General features: G+C 35.8%; 1 protein-coding gene across 1 annotated transcript in view; it reads right to left on the bottom strand.

Moving 5' to 3' along the window:
* The window catches only part of LOC123785550 (cadherin-10), a 111,938-nt gene that overhangs the window by 38,998 nt on the left and 58,376 nt on the right, over positions 1–14,564 (bottom strand). The window contains exons 2-4 of the mRNA XM_045787411.2: positions 13,028–13,322; positions 11,396–11,515; positions 10,796–10,963 (exon numbers count right to left, since the gene is read on the bottom strand). Of these exons, the coding sequence (XP_045643367.1) occupies positions 10,796–10,963; positions 11,396–11,515; positions 13,028–13,322 (583 nt within the window). The remainder of the gene's footprint in view (positions 1–10,795; positions 10,964–11,395; positions 11,516–13,027; positions 13,323–14,564) is intronic.

The following is a 14,564-nucleotide window of genomic DNA, read 5'->3' as shown; positions in this document are numbered from 1 at the left end:
TGCAATGTATAGAAACAAAAATGTATGTAGGACTTGGGGAGGTTAAGATAACCTTACATTAGTCATTCATAAACAGATTACATTGTATCAGATACTCCCTCTGTTTGCAGTGTGTTTCCCAGAAGGCATACTAAAAACCCTGTAACAGCTAAACATATTTGCACAGCTAGTTTGTATCTAAGTATTTATATGTGTACTTATCCAGGGGTATTTTTCAACTTTGCTCTGGAGGGTCTAGGGGAACTTTGAATCCCATTTTGCAAAATGCCAAATAGTTTAGTCTAAGGTAAATTTCCATAGAATAACAGAGTTTCAAGTGGATTTTTTGTCTAATTTCCATGCATATTATTTCTCTGAGGGATTTATATATTTCATCACACTTGGAATATTGTGCATTTCCCCAGTTCTGTCACTCTAAACATTTAGCCTAGCTGAGATCACATGTGTTTGTTTTCACTTGTATGTCATTCATGTACCTCAGATCAACATATCTCACTGCTCCCAGAGATTTAAAACCTCCTGTCTTTCCACAGGCATCTCAATTTAAAAAGTGCAAATCAAACTGAAATCCCTGTCTCTCTCTTCAACCAAGTTCTTCTGGTAGGAAGCTAGAAAATAGCTTTTTCTTTTGCTCTCCTCTCTCCCTCAAACCTTTTATCGACCTAATTAGTAAGTCCTGTGGATCACCCACCTAAATATATCTCAAATCCCTCCTCTCCTCAGCATTTTGTTCAGACTCTCATCAACTCTTGCTCTTGTGATCCAAGCAGTATGCTTCATTGCTGCCAGATAATTAGCCAAAAGGATGAACTTGCTCGGTGCTCTCTTAAAAAATGTTCCTTTAGATAATATATATGGCATTTTATTTTTACTTCCATCCCTTTTCCTGATGCTAACACTGCCTTCTCATCTCACCATCCCTGCTGCCAACCTTGGGGTCCAGCCACACCAAATTGTACTCATTTCCCTGACATGACCTTTTTTCTTCTTGTCCTTCCTAACGAAATGCCCTCCCCTCAATGCCTCTTGTTTTCCTACCTACAAAACCTCCTAAATAATTTTCTTTCCTGATCCACTTACATCTGAAGAGTTTATCATTTTATGATTTAGACTTTAATTGGCAATTATAGCATGAATCTTATTGCATCATTCTCCAATTATATGTGTGCACATAACATATACATATGAACACGTGTATGTGTACATATATGTGTATATATACTTATGCATATGTATATACACATGATCTATATCTGCATACAAACCCAAGCAAGAAAAGAAGTGAGGAAGACAATGGATGTGAGAGAAACTAAAATGTAACAAACAAGGGTATATGTGTTTATATGTGTGCATGTGTGTGTATGAGAGAGAGAGAGAAAGACAGGGAAAGAGAGAACTTGTGTCTATACAACCTTTCAAAATACAAACCATTTACGGATGTATCCTGTATCTCGTATCCCTCTTTATTAATTTATTAATATTTTCTAGCATAGTTCCTGCCCACACTGTAGGCTTCAATGTTTCATAAATTGAGGAATGCTTTTATAACACCATTTCTTTGTAATTCTTGTAAACTATAGATATTAGGACCATGGGTAAGAATCTTACAAATAGTTTGGTGGTCACAGTAAAAAAATCACAGTTACATCTAACCAATATAAATTACAGAACAGTGCTTTTGAATAGAAAGATATTCAATTTTTTTCTAGATAATAAAAAAGGGGGAAAAGAGACATTTTCAATTTCGTTCCTTCTTTCTCATACTAAAGCATCTTCCTTGGGACATACCTGACTGTTGCTCTAGTTGAAATGTGCTTGATAATTTTAAAATATGCAGATCAGCCTGAGGCCTACATTACCTTGGAATCCCCAGTAGAGGAGAGGTTGACTCTATTTACAAAGCGAAAATCAGCACTTATTAAATCAAATCTCTCTTGTACCAGGCAGGGATTATGGCAGTCTCACAGCTCACTGAATGCATGGGTCTTAAACCCCTACATATATCATATAGACATTTCCTTGAAAGACCTCGTCTCGTGCAAACTTGTTTATTTATCTGTCCAAGGAGTATAAGGATCCCAGCAAAAAAGTCATTCATGTTTGGTCCCTGAATATTGCAAAAGCACCAACCAACAAAGGTTTCATTTCCCTGTTTGTATAAAATACTTAAGAATTTAGTACACCCTATCTAAAGTTGTCTGTATAATCTATATACAAGCAGTGAATCATGGAATTAATGAAAAGCAAAATGCTCCAGGGAAGATAAAGAGAATCTTTGATGTACCAACTTCTTTCTTGGTGTAGTGATTTTTGAGCCAAAGAACCTTGATCCCCAATCTGACTTTTATTTATTTCCCAGTTGTAGAACTTTGAACAGGTAACTTAAGTTGACAAGTTTCTGGGTTTTTTAACTAACAAAAAGGCATAGGCAATTATATGGTTATATTATTATAATTATATAGATGTGAAGTTTTAATGAACTAATACTTTTTATTTTTATAAGTTTAGTAAATGCTGTAACACTGTGCCTATTAGTATTATTTTTACAAATAAAGGGTTACAAATATGGGTTACCAGATAACCCATATTTATGTAATTTAATAGGCTAAATAAAGTCAGAGGCCAATCTAGGTCATTCAGATAAAACACATAAATATACATATGAAATCTTTTTGTAGACTCTGAGTGATTCTGGAATTGTTTATTATTGCTTCTGAATTGGCTATAGTTGTGTATAATCTTTAGATATACTGTGATGAGAATATAAAGAGATGGTATTAAAATAGTCAGAAAATTAGAGTCTCATTAAGTTTATTTGTACACCCAAAGTGTCCCATTATCTATAATTTATCTTAATAGAAACTTTTGTATAAGGGGGAAATTCTGTTAATTTTCAGAACTAATAACCCAATGAAGAACTGATTTTTGTTACTATTCTTAAAAATTCATGGCAAAAAATACAGTAGACAGCAATAAATTCACTCTTTTGATTGTACCTGGGATAGATCTGGAAACTTACATAATAAATATTATGTCAAATTCTCATATATTTGATGATTATCTACATATATAATGTCCTAAATCTTAAGAGAGTCAACAGTAAATAAATACAAATAAAACTACCACTCAATTTGTTTACATTTTATAAACTGCCCCCCTCGGAAAGTCTCAGCTTAGCTGACATTACGGAAATGTACTGGTTACTGCTCCCGGAGTCCCACTTGTCCCCCTAAGCGTGGTGCAAACATGTCTGTTACAATACTAAGTAGATGAGGGGCATGCTTCTATGACAGCTGGTTTTCTCAGGAGCCCATACCCACAGTTAAGATGATGTGAAATAATCTACTCTCTCTGTCTTTTGTTTCTGTGACAGGATATGTGGGAAAGCATCTAAACGTGAATAAAGAGCTAGGGTCTTGAACTATTCCCTCCAGTCGGCTCATCTGTGGTTTGGAAATTTTTGCCTGGGTATCAGATGTTTAGTTTCCTTCCTTCTTGAATCCTAGTGAAATATTGTCCCATCGAAAAACTAGAGCCAAGACCTAGCTAGGCACCAGCTGGATGGTGGGACCCAGATCATCTGCATAAGTACTTTTGTAAATACTTTTTCTCTAAGCCTGGACCTTCCTTCTTGATGTCTCTTTTGTTGTTTTTAATGGATCTGAGAGTCTTAACCAACAGCATTCTCTGCTATATTAAGGCAAAGATAGTGGGACTAGCTTGGCCTCTGCAGATCAGACATTCCTTAATCAAGGAATCCTCTGGTGTGGATGAAAATCAGTTATCATAACATTTTCCAAGAGATGCCTTTAAAAAAAAAAAAAAAGCCAGGGTGCCTGGGTGTCTCAGTCAATTAAGTGTCCAACTCTTGGTTTCAGCTCAGGTCATGATGGGGTCATGATATCAGGGTCATGAGATCTTGCCTCCCCACCCCCAGGTCAGTCTCTGTCTGCCCTCAGTGGGGAGTCTGTTGAGATGATCTCTCCCTCTTCCTCTGCCCCTCCCCCTGCTCATTCTCTCTCTCTCTCTCTCAAATAAATAAATAAGATCTTTAAAAAAAAGATTTTATTTATTTATTTGAGAGAGAGAGAGAGAGACAGAGAGAGAGAGAGAGAGAGGACAAACAGGGAGAGCTACAGAGTGAGAGGGAGAAGCAGAGTTTCTGCTGAGCAGGGAGTCTGAGTCAGGGCTTCATACCAGGACCCAGTTGCCCCTAAATAAATCTTTAAAAAACAAAAAAGAGGGGGCACCTGGGTGGCTCAGTCATTAAGCACCTGCCTTCGGCTCAGGTCATGATCCAGTGTTCTGGGATCAAGCCCCTCATCGAGCCCTCATCGAGCCCCACATCTGGGTCCCTGCTCAGCAGGAAGCCTGCTTCTCTCTCTCCCACTCCCCCTGCTTGTGTTCTCTCTCTCACTGCCTCTCTGTCAAATAAATGAGTAAAATCTTTAAAAAAATATAAAAAAATAAAACACAAAAAAGCTATTGGACACAAATCTTGCCCCAGTTGCTTTTACCAAGGCCTACAGTGATCGAGTTCAGTGATCGAGTTCAGTAATCTCATCTTTTCATCGACCTTTTTCATGAAGTCTATTTTGTTTTTCTGATTTTAGGGAAAGAAGAAAGGAAATGGGATGAAAAAAACTAAAAACGGACGCAGGGTACCGGGGGCTCAGACGGCAGGTGAGGACGTGTCACGTTTTCTGGGTGAGCACAGTAAAACAGCAACATTCAAGGACCAAAGAACATCTGACTGGTTGCAGCGTGGGGAAAAGGTGCTCTGGAGTCCTCATTCATGCATGTATTCATTTGTTCCTGGGAGGTAAGCACATTCATTTTGTCGTGGCCTCTGAGGTTATAGGTCTCTCCAGGCTTAAGGTGCTTTTATGGAATCTTTGGCCACAAAAGAACAGCAGCACAGCATCAGAGACAGGAAAACAAATCTAAGATCAGAAACATTAGATATATCTGGAGAAGGAAGACGGAAGGGGAGGAAATCCATTTTTATCAAGAACCTATTATAGATTGCAGTTACTACTGAAGACATTTTACATATGTGACCTTATTCCTGAGCTGTAACACTCTCAGTATTGTACATGTAGGAACCAGGTTTAGAGAAGATAAATTACCTAATTTTATGCATCGTCAGTTTCCGCAATCATTCAGGCCTCCTTAGAGAAGCCCCCCCCCCACCATTAATCCTCCCTAAAAGAGCACCCCTGCCATTCTCTAGCCCCTTACCTGCTTTATGTTGTTCACAGCACTTACCACACCACCAGACATCACATTATATTCATGTCGCTATCACTTTATTGTCTACACCTTCAGGAGCTCAGGTCCTTTGTTGGCCACTGTAGCCTAATTCCTGCTTAGTGCCTGGGCTATAGGAGGCTTTCAGAACTTATCTACTAAACCACCCTTAATTCAAGATTTCTTTCTAACTACTATATTCTTTCTTCTATTTTATTTTCTTGTTCATCTTAGCTTCTTAAAGTACAGGCATTATTTCTTCAATCTTCTTCCTGCTTTTCTTTTATTCCTCAACTTAATATCCTCCAGCTTCTTCTAAAATGATTGCAACTAAAACCAATGGGGAAAGATCATCCATGATTACTCCCATTATGTAAATTCCAATAGCTGCTATCCCATGCTCATTTAATTGGACTTCTTGGAAACAACTCACTTTTGTCCTATCTATTCTGTTATTCTGTGGGGTTATTTTTTTAGCATTATCAAGTTACAAAAATATATAAAAATAGAAAATACAGAAAAGCAAACATTAAATGTATCTTCTATTTCATCACCAAAAAATCTCCACAACCATTTTAAAGCATTTATCTTTTTTTTTCCTGCACAGAATATGCCCTTTCAAAATTAGAAACTTTGCCAATTTTCAACTTAGTGAACTCTTCTTTTCTTCTCTTTATGGCATATGGTAGTATTAAGTAGTAGTTTTAAGAAAAGACTTAAATCAAGAGGTAAGTTCTCCAAGGGCTCCTGGGTGGCTTAGTCGGTTAAGCATCTGATTCTTGGTTTAGGCTCAGGTCATGATCTCAGGGTCCTGGGATCAAGCCCCGCGTTGGGTTCTACACTCACTGGGGAGTCTGCTTGAGGTTCTTTCTCACCCTCTGCCCCTCCCCCTGCCCGTGCTCTCTCTCTCTCTCTTCAAATAAATAAACCTTTTAAAAAGAGAGAGAGAGATAAGTTCTCCAAAACCAGCTTCCACTATAAATGATGTACTCAGACCCTCGCCCCCCCCCCATTTGGTTAAGTGCTGCTCTTCTGTTTGGCCCCTGCATTCTGTGCATACTTCCTTTATCACACGTGATTTCCTATTGAAATATTCTCTCCCCTGCTAGACAATAAGCCACTCGTAATCAGGAAGCAAAACATGAATCTGCATGTACTTAGGTGCAAACACAGTGCTTGTCAGTGGAAGGTAAGCAATAGATTTTTGTTCTTCACTTACTGTTTTAAAAAATCAAATTATGTCACTTGAACTAACTGAGGACTATGAAACAAATTCAACAGAGGTACCTTTTTGAGAGTGAAAAATACAAGTTAGTATCTAGATCAAATTGGCAGAAGATACCTCTGGAACTCAGTTTTCAGGTGCCCCCTAACCTTTAATCCATTGCCTCTCTTTTGGGATCATACTAAAGGTGGGCGCCCACGTTCTATTAATGTTTGCCTATCCATACACCTCTAAAAGCAGAAGACCATGAGGACAACTTATGTCAGGCACACCTGACGGAAGTTTGTTATTTGTTAATACCCATAAAAATGCTCCATTGTCAAAGTCCCTGTGAGTGTAGAGCTCTTTGAGCTAATCTCCCACCAACCTCCTGTTGTTTGGTATGATCCAGCCACACCATGGTTAGTTCTTGACAACCATCGCTCAACTGCCAAACTTAGCGTCTCTCACATGCGGTTACTTCTGTTTGGTGGATTTTCTCATCTCTTTGTATGGCTGCCTCTATTTCATCTTGGATAAAATATCACCTCTTGAACAAGATCTTCCCTTATTCTTCCCCTTGGCACACACACGTTCCTCTTTTTATCCATGATTGAGCCAATACTTGTATGTATACAGTGTTTTTACTTATTTCTGATCTGCTTCCCTTACTGTAATGAAAGGTCATAGTGGCAAAAACCAGAACTTATTTTCTTTTTTGGACAAAATTCATATATCTCATTACTATGATAGTGTTTGGTACAAGCGTGTTTCCAATAAATATTTTTAGGTAAATGAATTTGTGATTTCACTTGAACAGATCCTCATATAACATATCAAAGTGTCCTAACCATGGCACTGCTGACCTTTTGGGCCAAGTTATTCTTTGTCATGTAAATTGTAAGGATGTTTAGCATCATTCCTATCTTCTGCGCAGTAGATGCCAGGAGTAGCCACCAGCTGCGACAACCAAAAAATGTCTCAAGACATTTCTCTGGGTGGCAAAATTGTCCCTGCCTGAGAATGACTGCTAGAGAGCCACACAATAAAATAAGGTGAAAAATGAAGCAAGACATCTGAGTTTCCACCTCTCCCTGTCGTTCCAAATGACTGAGATTTTTATCTTCCACGGATGTAGCATTCTGGAAAATGTTGAATTTGGATCAGCCAATCTACATGGAAGTTTAAGGTCTGAGGCTACTTTTATAATATTGACTAATAATAGTAATTATTAGTCAAACACAAATCAACATTACAGAACACATAAATAGGCTAGTGCCAGCCACGGAGCCAAGTGCTTCACTAGTATGCACTACTATCCAGGTTTACTGAATGGCACTGCAAAAACAGAGAGGTCAATTTGACCAACATGAGAAAGTTCCAAAGTGAAGGAGACGGCATTGGGACTCATGAAGAATGACTCCACGGTCCGCTCCAGAGCGCACCCACATAGCAGCCCGGCCAAGCTACTCACCCTCATGCAGCTATTGACTGGAAATGCGGTTAGTCTGAACTGAAACTTGATGCAACTAGAAAATACTTGATGTAAGTGGGTATTTCAAAGAATTATGGGGAAAAGAGACTATAAAATATCAGAATATGTTTCATATTGATTGGTATAAAGGACAATATTTGGCTAAAGAAAATATATGGTTAAAAGATATGTCTTCTGCTTGTTTTAACTTTTTTATATGGCTGATAAAAATTATAATTACATATGTGACACACACTTTTTTGGTTTGCACTATATTTCTATTAGGCAGCATTGGTTTGTGGTATTTATCATTTCCACTCTGAATCTCCTTCCCTGTTTCCATACACGGGGTATCATAATAATAACAAGGGGTCTATATAGGTTAGTTCTGAGTTCTCAATGTTATGCTGCATATGGTCTTCATAAACTGTGGAACTCTCTCCAAACATTGGCTATTTAATGAAGTGATTAGGAATTAAAAACTAGTTTTCTGGATGTTAGATGACTTAGACTATCAAGGAACATTCTAATTGCCATGACCGAATGTTCCCAATAGTAAGATAGGCTTGCAAATATTCATAGCAGAAAAGATAATTGAGAAAATAAAAATCTACAAATTATGTTTCTATCTATAATTAAAAAATAATGAGACAAGATACAAGGCACTCTAAAATTCCTCTAAATGTATTGTATTGTACATCCGAAGTTGGACATGGATTTCAACCCACCTCTTTCATTACGTATAGTTTCGCCTTAACATCCATAACCTTGGTTTTCTCATTTGTAAAATAGAGATCATGATATGAGCTGAATGAGTTATTGGGATTAAATAAAGTAGGCCAATAAATAACTTGGTACAGTATCCCCCAAAAATGTTATTCAGAAAATAGGTTATGTTGCTGTTTCTTTTTATTATCATTAAATTATTATTATTATACTACTACTACTACTACCAGGGCTATGACTATTATAATTATGTCAGGGCTTATGTAATACGCCTATAAAAACCAATCATAAATTCTGACTTCACAAAAGGAAAGGAAATAATTATTGAATGAATTAACAAAGGTGTTATAGTAGATAAAAGAATATAAAATGAATTTTCATTGGACATTATTATTTTTCAAATATCTAATTTTTGCCTATAATTAGAATCTATTAATTTGCTTAATTGGATGCACCATTTTTAGATGAGCTGCATTTTTGTGTGTATATATGTTCCTGAGCATTTAAAATATAATACTCCTCTTAATGGTCATTTATTATTGACAAAATACTTTTCTGAGGAATACTTTTGCTTATCATGGACAATGCGATTAATTAGTTATGGTTTATTCTACTAGATTTGCATGTTCATTCTCCTGGTAATAAATTCATGCTAAGAGGTGGTCAGAAATATATACGTGTGAAATTTGAATTTTAATGCAGCTAGGCATGTCTTCAGATTAATTCTAAAAGAACTGTTAGGGATTATTATTTGTTTTCTTTTCCCTGCCCATGCTACAGGTAATCTGGAGCTGCAATCTGATTATTTGAAATTATATAAATGAATACTTTTTTCTTTGTGTTTTGGGCCAAATACCACAACAGCAGACCTAGTGGGCATATAACTTAATATGTAACAAAAGGATCATCACAAATAATAAGCAAAAGATTAGTCTGCTCAAAAAAAATTCTATGTGAATTTTGTAACTTCTCTATACACACGATTTTAAACAATTCAATTCAAATCATACACTATTATTAATAATCATTTAGATCAAAATAGCATAGAAAAGAGGTCAAATGCTTTTAAACAGTAAAATAACACAATAAATTCTTAAACCCTAATTCTTTCTTCATTGCAGCTTTAGCATAAAAATATGAATATCACAAAAAGCTACATTTTAATATGATATCACAAAAGTATTAAAGCTAAAACCAATCTAAAATTAGGGGATCAATTTAGAAGTTAATACACAGCAAATGCTAAAACTTAAGGACACGGATCCTACCATAGCTGCATATTATGCCACATTTCTAACAACACAAAATTCCATCTTGAATATAGATATTTCAGGTTAGCAGGAAATTGTCTGATTCTTGGGAGTGTCCACTGAGATCTAACATCACTCTCTCTAGTTGTGTGTCTACTGAATTTGTAGAAAAAGGGAGAATAAATACATGTATTATATGGTCAGAAGCTAATGGTTCTTAACCTATTGTTGATCTGTTTTGAGAATTTGAAGGGCTCATTTTATAACAAAAATAGATCTAAATGGAAAACAGTAACACTAAATACATTTAGTGTTTTATAACTAAATAGGTCAGGAATACAAAATGTTTTAGTATAAAAAATATGTCTTAGTATGAATACCATGCCAAACACAGAAAGAGTAACTACAAGTCTGACCCAGTGATATTAAATGCAAGTCTGATTAGTTTGTTAGGTTCTGGCCTATATGGTCCTTTCTGGCTAAGTCCTCATATTATGACAAATTAGATATTTTATTGAAAAATTTTGCCCTCAGGTTAGGATCCTCCTTATTAAATTCTAAGTGGAAAAAAACACATTCATTATAGAAGTATGGCTTTGTTTCCCAATAAAACATGATTTCCTTTTGCTAACTAAAAGAAATACTTCTTGGATTACAGTCATAAATGCAGGTTTTATGACCACAGATCCCCCGCTTCTAAATGAAATATGTCTGAAATATTTAATTTTTATATTTTAGTAACAGTGAATTCATCAGCATATGTACCTTTTCTTTATGTTTGTAGCACATTTTCAATGTTTTTAAAATTAAATGACTGACAACTGTTTTTTTACTTTTCTCTTTTCAGTCCAAAGCTTTTGCCCTGTGGAAAGACCATGAAAGGCAGCTTACTCTGGGGGAAGCGAGGTGGATTGTCATTTACATCTGTCAGTGTGATGTTCACCGTGGTGGTCCCCGATAAGCCTCCCATCTGGCCGCCCATGTCTTTGGCCTGGATTACCACTTGATATTGCTCCCTGTTTTCTCTGTTCATGTTTGGTAAAGCAGTCCTGATGATACCTTGAAGAAAACAGGAAAACTTATGTTATCCTTGTGAAAATCTCAACTAGTAATTGCCTAAGACCACAAATTATACATCTAGTGATTTTGGAAAGGCAAAGTATGTTTTTGCTATTAATTTTTATTGTCTAGAAATTGCAAAAGTGATTCAATGTACATATTTTACCATTTGTGTAGTTTTTCTATTACTTAAAGAAGGCCATTCGTGCTATATAGTGACTTAAACCCATAGGTAAAAAAAATCATAAAAACAGTTATATTTCCATCAGCTCACTCAATCATCCAACTTTGAATTCTTTAATCTTTAAGTGTGGCATCATTACTCTTCTGTAAGTATGACTGTTGATGTTTTGTTCTTATTTTCCCACCTTTTTTCTACTTTTAGAGATCATAAAGACTTAAATTAACAAACACCGATTCATGATTCCTGACCTGTTTCAGGCTCCACAGAGAAATATGGCTGCCCTTGAAGTATGCTGTAAATAACTCTGGCACTGTTTCCATAGGAAGGGTCATCGGCATCTGTAGCTGTGACTTGCACCACGGAAGTACCTGAAGTATCCAAATTCAGCTTAGTTCTGCACAGTACCAGAAGGAGGAGCAAAAGCACTGGTTTTCATGGAAGACTTGAATGATTTTTTTGGCTTTAATAATGACCTCTTAAAGAAATATTTATATATAACTGACATGGAAATCATATTCATGGTGTTATTACAGGAAAACTGTGAATTCAGCTACATATTTATTTAGCCAACAGGTATATTTTCATGCATGCATGGATAATGCTACAATGTATCCGATTATAATAAATGCAGTTACTTTACAAATGCCAAGGTCTGATATTCAAATTCATTTTCACATAATAGATTTGTTTAGTGTAAAGGGCATATCTGATCACAAAGGAGTAGATGTGCTCCTCTTTCCTTCTCTCCACTAATTAACTATAAAAATAATTAACATCTGCTCTAGAATACAATTTTATGAATAGATTAAATTCTAAATTTAGAAACAATCCAAGATGATCCCAAGTTCCATGAACTATTAAAAGCTATTTAATAAAGTTCAAGAAATATAAAAGGGCTTTATAATGAAGCAATTGCCAAAGTCCTTGGGATTTAGTGAGTAAATATTAAATAATAATCCCAGAACAATGCTTTTGAGAAATGCAGAGTTGAAAATGTGCTGTTACAACTGTTAAAAGTATCAGAATTATTTCATTGGTTTATATGACTTCTCCCACATTTGAGAAATAAATCTATTCTACTAAGTCTAAATATGTATCTCCAAAAAATGTTACCATTGTTTCCTGACATTTATTTTTTGTCATTCTCTATTTAATAAAAAAAATAAAGCAGTCTGAACTTTCTTTGCTTACAAATACAACTTTCATTTATTTCCAGTGAAAAAGGAAATTCCATTATCTTGAATGTTCTACTTACAGCTTTTTCATGCCTTCTGTCTTACAGGTTCTACACACTAAACTTTTAATTCTGTATCAGTATGTGATTGTGGAATTTCAACTGGTTTATTTGAATAACAGATTTATACCAGCAGAGCTTTACATATAATGATATAATTAAAAGATATTTTAAAATACTTAATTTGAAAGTCTCAGATAATCTAAACAATTTCGCCTTTTGTATTATCTAGACAATCCAGACAAAGTTGTTAGACAAATTATAACTACAGTATGTATGCAAAGACTACATCTGTAGTGTTCTGAATGTGCTTTTAATATATTTGGGGTCAGAATTTTACTCAGCAGTTATACAAATCTGTGTGACAAAGACACTATGTTTTCACAGTTTTCTACTGAAGTTCAATGATATTTTCTTAGGTTTTTGAGGGAAGTCTCTACTTATTTGTAAAGATTTACAAATCCACAGCATGTAAGAAATGATTAATCTTTTTTTTTTTTTCTGACTCATTTTCAACATGAGGAAATTATTCTTAGGAGGGAATCAAAGAAGATGTCAATTCACTGATCTTAGTATCTTAAGAGTTTCTTGATAATTATTTTTTATACTTTTTGCATACCATGATAACTCTTATAAATGAACTTACCTACAACGGACATTTCTGGAACACTAGCTGTATAAATTTCTTCTGGGAACGTTGGCTCATTGTCATTGATATCATGGATTTTGATCACAAACTCAGACTCTGGTTCCACTGGTCTCAAAGTTCTTCTGTTAATAGCTTGTGCACGCAGAGTATAAAAGGCCTTTTCTTCCCTATCAATTCTTCTTGTGGCATGAATGTCACCTGTTTTTTCATCAATAATAAAAAGAGTACCTGCTCCGTCTCCAGATAAAATATATTTGAGTGATCCATCTCCTTTATCTTGGTCTGAATGAAGCTAGGGGAAATAAAAAAGAGCACATCCATGATAATGTCTAAAGGTACATAATGCTGAAAGAATTCAAAGTCTCTCACGTCCCATCACTGAATAATGGGGTCAGTTATCTTAGTTCCTGAAATGAGAGTTGAATAAGTATGAACACACTCATCTATATATTTTAAACAATAAGACTAGCCTTTCACATACCAGTGTGATTTTACTCTAAATGGAAAAAAGTAATAAAAATAAACCATAGTTCCCCTCTTTGCTTTGCTTAGTAAATAACCATTTTCATAGGCAATTAACTCCTGACAAAGACATATGTCATCAGTCTTGACATGCTTGTGTAAACATTACTGCTCTCATCTCTTTCTGTGGGTGGAAAATTCTTTTACTCCCACATTTTGAGGAAATTCTTATAAACTTATTATTTGTTATTGCATTTCCACTGGAGAATTAGTGATGTCTTAACTATAAGACAGGCAAAGTTGTAAGAGACATAGCTCCTATGTTAGAAACACTATGTATTATTTTTTGGTTCACAAATGTACACACACACACACACACAAAGATTGCCCCACAGATATTTTTGGGACTCAGGGAAAGAGTACAAATAGGTGTCTATATTTTAAAATTAATAAATCAAGTTAATAAATTACACAACAAAGTATGCTCTATATAGGTTCCTACCTTGTCAAATTTATCTTCTTAATAACGTCAAACAAGTTTTGTGCAGGAAAAAGTCATTACAAAGCATGTCTGTTTCTTACCCTTGGCCTATGCCGACAACACTAATCTTCCAGAATTCACTTGTCATGTCAAAGAGCTTTGCAGGCATTCATGTGGACATCTCAGTCCAGTGTGTCACCCATACCAATGCAAATGCTACCCAGGATTCCATGTCTTCATGGGCAAATCCCATCTATGTTGTATTTTAACAGATGCCCACTGTGACTGCCCCCAGGGTTAAGGATGCATGTAACAGTGGGTAAGACTGGCCTGTGGGTGACTGACCTGAAGGAGGGAGACTCCTTGGACCGAGAAGCAAGCTCCGGGATGTCTGGACAGGGAATAATGGGTCCCAAATACCTTAAGTATGATCTGGAAATTGCTGTGTAGGTTCCAGCTGTGAATATCTCCTGCTCTCTATGGAATTCTTACCCTGAATGATGGGGTTTAGGTGTGGGGGGTGCAGAGCACGGCTTTGTAAAATACGAAGACTGTTAGGTTTTTCTTTCATTGTGCCATCCAACCAATAAA

Source organism: Ursus americanus, chromosome 15 (genome assembly GCF_024610735.1).
Source record: "Ursus americanus isolate L20-20 chromosome 15, mUrsAme1.1.p, whole genome shotgun sequence".
In the NCBI taxonomy this organism is placed as follows: domain Eukaryota; kingdom Metazoa; phylum Chordata; class Mammalia; order Carnivora; family Ursidae; genus Ursus; species Ursus americanus.
The sequence above is the reverse complement of the archived record's forward strand: the minus strand, read 5'-3'. Positions and strand labels throughout refer to the sequence as shown.